We start from the raw sequence: 7,409 nt of genomic DNA on the forward strand, positions 1-7,409 counted from the left end.
TGTTGTGTTCTGTCTTTGAAAGACCAGGTTTAATATTGAAGTCTGTTTGGTTTAAACAGGTGTTTGAAAAGAGATTAAGCCATGTTTTTGGACTAAGAGATGGGCAGACTAACAGAGTCTTCCTTTGTCAGTTTAGACAGGTAGTCAGACAGACAGTCTTCCTTTGTCAGTTTAGACAGGTAGTCAGACAGACAGACAGTCGGCCTTTGTCAGTTTAGACAGGTAGTCAGACAGACAGTCGGCCTTTGTCAGTTTAGACAGGTAGTCAGACAGACAGTCGGCCTTTGTCAGTTTAGACAGGTAGTCAGACAGACAGACTGCCTTTGATGTTTGACTGTTCAACTGTGTGTGCATGTCTCTCTCTCTCTCTCTCTCTCTTTATTTCTCTCTCTCTCTCTCTCTCTCTCTCTCTCTCTCTCTCTCTCTCTCTCTCTCTCTCTCTCTCTCTCTCTCTCTCTCTCTCTCTCTCTCTCTCTCTCTCTCTCTCTCTCTCTCTCTCTCTCTCTCTCTCTCTCTCTCTCTCTCTCTCTCTCTCTCTCTGCATCTCTGTCTCTCTCTGCATCTCTGTCTCTCCAGGTGAATGCAGAGACGGTGCGCTACTCTATCTGCATGTCTAAGCTGAAAGTGAAGCCTGGAGACATAGCTGTGCATGGGGAGGCAGTGGTCTGTGTCTCGCCCAGGGAAAACAACAAGAGCTCCATGTACTACGTCCTCCAGTCTCTGAAGGATAACCTGCCCAAGGTAAGAATCATGTTGCGTCCCAAATGGCACCCTATTCAGCGCACTACTTTTGACTGGGGCTCTGGTCAAAAATGATTGAACCATAGGGAATGGGGTGCCATTTTGGAATGCGTCCTCAGTCCCCACTGCTGCGCTAAAACATTTATATTCTTGGTGGAAAAAAACTTTAATCTTGTGTCAGTCCTCAGCCGGGTCTCAAAATGGATTATTTTAGTGGGTTGTTTCTTTCATGATATCAACAGGGGCATTATGCTTTGAAATGCATAGAATTCACCAGGGGGGTAATGCTGCCAAGCCTCTGTACAGTTCATTATAGTCTGTCCTCTCTCTCCTCATCCTCTCCCCTATACCCCTCTCTCTGTCCCCTCTCTCCTCTCCCCTCTCTCCTCTCCTCCTCTCCCCTATACCCCTCTCTCTGTCCCCTCTCCCCTCTCTCCTCTCCTCCTCTCCCCTATACCCCTCTCTCTGTCCCCTCTCTCCTCTCTCCTCTCCCCTATACCCCTCTCTCTGTCCCCTCTCTCCTCTCCTCCTCTCCCCTATACCCCTCTCTCCTCTCCCCTCTCTCCTCTCCTCCTCTCCCCTATACCCCTCTCTCTGTCCCCTCTCTCCTCTCCTCCTCTCCCCTATACCCCTCTCTGTCCCCTCTCTCCTCTCCCCTATACCCCTCTCTCTGTCCCCTCTCTCCTCTCCTCCCTCTCTCCCCTATACCCCCTCTCTCTGTCCCCTCCTCTCCCCTATACCCCTCTCTCTGTCCCCTCTCCTCTCCTCCTCTCCCCTATACCCCTCTCTCTGTCCCCTCTCCTCCTCTCCCCTATACCCCTCTCTCTGTCCCCTCTCTCCTCTCCTCCTCTCCCCTATACCCCTCTCTCTGTCCCCTCTCTCCTCTCCTCCTCTGTCCCCTCTCTCCTCTCCTCCTCTCTCCTCTCCCCCTCTCTCTGTCCCCTCTCTCCTCTCCTCCTCTCCCCTATACCCCTCTCTCTGTCCCCTCTCCTCCTCTCCCCTATACCCCTCTCTCTGTCCCCTCTCTCCTCTCCTCCTCTCCCCTATACCCCCTCTCTCTGTCCCCTCTCCTCCTCTCCCCTATACCCCTCTCTCTGTCCCCTCTCTCCTCTCCTCCTCTCCCCTATACCCCTCTCTCTGTCCCCTCTCTCCTCTCCTCCTCTGTCCCCCTCTCCTCTCTCCTCTCCATGTATCTGTGGTGTTACCAGGTGGTTGTACAGGGTATCCCTGAGGTCTCCAGAGCTGTCATTCACATCGACGAGCAGACCGGCAAGAACAAGTACAAGCTGCTGGTGGAGGGAGACAACCTGCGCAGCGTCATGGCAACCCACGGTGTCAACGGCAACAGGACCACCTCTAACAACACCTATGAGGTAACTGGTCTGTAGAAGCCCCTCCTGCAAAAACAAACGGCATCAAATTATCGTCCCATTGATTGGTTGATTTTCAATATATCGTCCCATTGATTGGCCTGAACCAATACACCCTATGACAACTGTTGTTGTAAAAGAGGGGCTTTGTTAATGAAATGAATGGATTGAATTTCCCACAATGCCTCTGTGCTGAGAGCCGACTGATTGTTCTCTCCTCCAGAACCATCTACTTTCCCGGCGGCGGGGATCCCGGTTCGATCCCAGCATGAGCCCTGTGCATTTCTGTTACCTCAACTGTCTGCCTGCTGCTCCCATTCTGTCATTTCATCATTCATACAAATAGGAGTTTGGAATTCCATTCTCCTTTTTAAAAAAAACATATCTAAAAAGAAGCAACTGGCGGGTGGATGAATTGTCTCTCTCTGTGTTTCCCAGGTTGAGAAGACGCTTGGCATCGAGGCGGCTAGGTCCACTATCATCAATGAGATACAGTACACCATGGTGAACCACGGCATGAGCATCGACAGGAGACACGTCATGCTCCTCGCAGACCTCATGTCCTATAAGGTTGGTGTTGGACAAGATGGAGAATGTTTTTATTCAAAGATTAATAATATTGAGTGAGTTTTACATTGTATTGTGATGACAGATGAAGTCCTCTGTTTACAGTTTAGATGCATGCCTAGGGTTGCAAAATTCCTGGAACTTTCAATAAATGTCCTGGTTTTCCCAAAATCCCGGTTAGAGGCTTGCCGGAATAGGGAGGAAATCCGGAATCATGCAACCAGGATTTCTGGAAAACCTGGGAATTTATTGAAAGTTCCCAGAATTTTGCAACCCTATGCATGCCTACTCTCAGCTAATGTCATATTTTACATACGTTTTCCACTGAAACATGTCAAATCATATAATATGATAATAGAATATGCATTGGATATACAGTCCAGTCCAAAATGATTGCAACCTTGATAAAGATTAGCAGAAAATACTGTATAAAATAAACAATACAAATACTAAGCTATATTGTATGCTAAGAAAATGGGGAAATTATATTACACTGAACACAAATGTGAACGCAATATGCAACCATTTAAAATATTTTGTAAGTAAATCAGTCAATTTAAATAAATTCATTAGACCCTGATCTATGGATTTCACATGTCTGGGAATACAGATACCTTAAAAAAAAAAGTAGGGGCGTGGGTCAGACAACCAGTCAGTATCTGGTGTGACCACCATTTGCCTCATGCAGCAAGACACATCTCCTTCACATAGAGTTGATCAGGCTGTTGATTGTAGCCTGTGGAATGTTGTCCCACTCTCCTTCAATGGCTGTGCGAAGTTGCTGGATATTGATGGGAACTGGAACACGCTGTCGTACACATTGATCCAGAGCATCCCAAACATGCTCAATGGGTGACATGTCTGGTGAGTATGCAGGCCATGGAAGAACTGGGACATTTTCAACTTCCAGGAATTGTGTACAGACCCTTGAGACATGGGGCTCTGCATTATCATGCTGAAACATGAGGTGATGGCGGCGGATTAATGGCACGACAATGGACCTCAGGATCTCATCACGGTATCTCTGTGCATTCAAATTGCCATTGATAAAATGCATTTGTGTTCATTGTCTGTAGCTTATGCCTGCCCATACCATAACCCCACCGCCACCATGGGGCACTCTGTTCACAACGCTGACATCAGCAAACCGCTCACCTACACGACGCCATACACGCTGTCTGACATCTGCCTGGTACAGTTGAAACCGGGATTCATCCGTGAAGAGCACACTTCTCCAGCGTGCCAGTGGCCATCGAAGATGAGCATTTTCCCACTGAAGTCGGTTACGACGCCGAACTGCAGTCAGGTCAAGACCATGGTGAGGACGACGATCCCGCAGGTGAAGAAGCCGGATGTGGAGGTCCTGGGCTGGCGTGGTTACATGTGGTCTGCGGTTGTGAGGCCGGTTGGACGTACTGCCAAATTCTCTAAAACGATGTTGGTAAAGAAATGAACATTACATTCTATGGCAACAGGTCTGGTGGACATTCCTGCTGTCAGCATGCCAATTGCACACTCCCTCAAAACTTGAGACATCTGTGCTATTGTGTTGTGTGACAAAACTGAACATTTTAGAGTGCCCTTTTATTGTCCCCAGCACAAGGTGCACCTGTGTAATAATCATGCTGTTTAATCAGCTTGATATGCCACACCTGTCAGGTGGATGGATTATCTTGGCAAAGGAGAAATGCTCACTAACAGGAATGTAAACAAATTTGTGCACAATTTGATTTGAGAGAAATAAGCTTTTTGTGTGTATGGAACGTTTCTGGGATCTTTTATTTCAGCTCATGAAACATGGGACCAACACTTTACATGTTGCATTTATATTTTTGTTCAGTATATTTTGTATACTAATACAATTCCTCAGAGAAAGAGATTTTGTTTAACAAGTAATAAAACAAAATCTCTGTTTATGATAGGATACAATATGTGTAATACAATATGTAATGGGTTTTAAGTAATAGGGTTATGCAATAGGATAATGTAATAAGATAATGTAATAGGGTTATGCAATATGATAATGTGATAGGATAATGTAATAAGATAATGTAATAGGGTTATGTAATAGGATAATGTATTTGCCCTCCATAGGGTGAGATCCTAGGCATCACCAGGTTTGGCCTGGCTAAGATGAAGGAGAGCGTCTTGATGCTGGCATCCTTTGAGAAAACTGCCGACCATCTCTTTGATGCTGCGTACTTTGGACAGAAGGACTCAGTCTGTGGTGAGTTTGAGGCTTCATCTGTTTATAGCAGAATAACAGAAATACAGCTACTTGATAACAAAGAATACACAGGCTTTTTCTCGTCTAAAAAAAAATCTGTCTGTTCCTCGACTTCTCTCATTCATTACACTGATCTGAAATAACTAACTAGCCACCTGTCAAGTGTTTTCAGATGAATGGGAAGGAGATGAGGAGAGGGTGGGTTTCTAGCCGTTGAGAAAGAACTTCCTGACACGGCTGATTGAGCTCAATCTCTCTCTCTGTCTCCTCTGGTTCCAGGTGTATCTGAATGCATCATCATGGGAATCCCCATGAACATCGGCACAGGACTGTTCAAGCTCTTACACAAGGCTGACAAGGACCCCACGCCACCCAGGAGACCCCTGCTCTTCGACAGCAGCGACTTCCACATCCCCTTGGTTACATAGCGGAACCCGGGACTCTGTCCTAGTAGAACCCAGGACTCTCTGTTCCACACCCCAAACATCTAGTAATGTAATAGAACATGTTCCTTTAGCAGATGCTTTGGTCCAAAGGCACCTACGGTTACATAGTGGCACATGTACGTGATATGTGGCCCATGTGGGAATCAAACCCACAACCCTCACTGTACTGATCTGATCAAGGCACTCTCACCTCATTGGATATGCTGCTTTTGCTATTGATGATTGACAGTTGAAGTGGTGAGGAGGTGTGTGTGTGTGTGTGTGTGTTGGGAGTGTGGTGTGATGGAGAAAAGACAGCATGGGGGTACGTACACAAGGAGTGCCTTTAAAGTGAAGTTTTTGTTTTCTCTCCTTGGAAGCTTGATAACCTCTTCCTTTGGCTTTCTGTTTATTGTGTTATTTTATACCACTTATTCTAATTCACAGGACTACAGAGAGAAGTGCTGTCAAAACGTCTGGAAGACTGACGTTCACCTGTTGTTGGTTTATGTGTTTAGTCGTGGCCTCATGGACTTACTGTATTATGTTCCTCGTTGGTTTAGTATGCTGTAATGTTTTCCATGCTTTACCTTTCTGAATGTACAATAAAGTCTGCCTGTGGCTGGAAAGAGTGAAGCATTGAAGTCACTGATTTTTGATTATAAATGGTGTAATGTTGTTCACTGGCTGAAAGGAGCCTGTCCCCAGGTCTGTAAAGTATCTGATTTGATTATAAATGTTTTGATGATGTTCACTGGCTGAAAGGAGCCTGTTCCCAGGTCTGTAAAGTATCTGATTTGATTATAAATGGTTTGATGATGTTCACTGGCTGAAAGGAGCCTGTTCCCAGGTCTGTAAAGTATCTGATTTGATTATAAATGGTTTGATGATGTTCACTGGCTGAAAGGAGCCTGTTCCCAGGTCTGTAAAGTATGTGCTTGAGCCAACTCTTCTGACTGTCATTGCCATACAGCTTTGTCATGCCATACATGTTTGCTGTGACAATGAATGAACAACCTTGAGAGGAGTTGGCTAAAGCCCAGAGCGATCTGGAGCCGGGTTAGATTGAACCCTGTGTATACCATATGATGGCCTTGGATGCCCGGGCGTCACTCCTGCTGTTTCTTACGGTGAGGTTATTGTATGGTGACTGTTCTCTGAAACCTCAATCAAATTGGCTTTTTGTGTTTACTGCTGGCTTGGGGTTTTTCCTCAATGTTTAAAACATCCCTCTAATGTATGGATGGATGTCTTCAGGGTTTAGAACATCCCTTTACTATATGGATGGATGTCTTCATGGTTTAGAACATCCCTCTAATGTATGGATGGATGTCTTCAGGGTTTAAAACATCCCTCTAATGTATGGATGGATGTCTTCAGGGTTTAGAACATCCCTCTAATGTATGGATGGATGTCTTCAGGGTTTAGAACATCCCTCTACTATATTGATGGATGTCTTCAGGGTTTAGAACATCCCTCTAATGTATGGATGGATATCTTCAGGGTTTAGAACATCCCTCTAATGTATGGATGGATGTCTTCAGGGTTTAGAACATCCCTCTACTATATTGATGGATGTCTTCAGGGTTTAGAACATCCCTCTACTATATTGATGGGTGTCTTCATGGTTTAGAACATCCCTCTACTATATTGATGGATGTCTTCAGGGTTTAGAACATCCCTCTACTATATTGATGGATGTCTTCATGGTTTAGAACATCCCTCTACTATATTGATGGATGTCTTCAGGGTTTAGAACATCCCTCTACTATATTGATGGATGTCTTCATGGTTTAGAACATCCCTCTACTATATTGATGGATGAGTCTTCATGGTTTATATGCGTTAATTCAAACCTCTTAAATGTAACGAAATGTAATCTACGTAATCCCCAAAAAGTTATGATTTATCATGAGAGGGCCATAAACAATAACTAGTAATGCTGCACACTCCAAGTAAGGTTAATCTCACCTTCCAGGTAGAAATCATTAGAAGTAGCAGAGGTGTAGTCACTTTAGAGGACACAAGCTCAAGGACACAGTAGAAATATGGAAATATTATGTATTTCTGATTCAACAA

The 7,409-nt window shown here is 45.1% G+C and overlaps 1 protein-coding gene across 1 annotated transcript in view; it reads left to right on the top strand.

The window, feature by feature from the left end:
• The window catches only part of LOC123487216 (DNA-directed RNA polymerase III subunit RPC1-like), a 69,029-nt gene extending 63,063 nt beyond the window's left edge, over positions 1-5,966 (top strand). Inside the window, 5 exon segments of the mRNA XM_045218374.1 lie at positions 577-741; positions 1,950-2,114; positions 2,550-2,681; positions 4,773-4,905; positions 5,185-5,966. Coding sequence (XP_045074309.1) covers positions 577-741; positions 1,950-2,114; positions 2,550-2,681; positions 4,773-4,905; positions 5,185-5,333 — 744 coding nt within the window. The 3' untranslated portion in view covers positions 5,334-5,966.
• Positions 5,967-7,409: the final 1,443 nt, after the last annotated feature.

This window comes from Coregonus clupeaformis, unplaced genomic scaffold, assembly GCF_020615455.1.
Source record: "Coregonus clupeaformis isolate EN_2021a unplaced genomic scaffold, ASM2061545v1 scaf1533, whole genome shotgun sequence".
NCBI classification, from domain to species: Eukaryota; Metazoa; Chordata; class Actinopteri; order Salmoniformes; family Salmonidae; genus Coregonus; species Coregonus clupeaformis.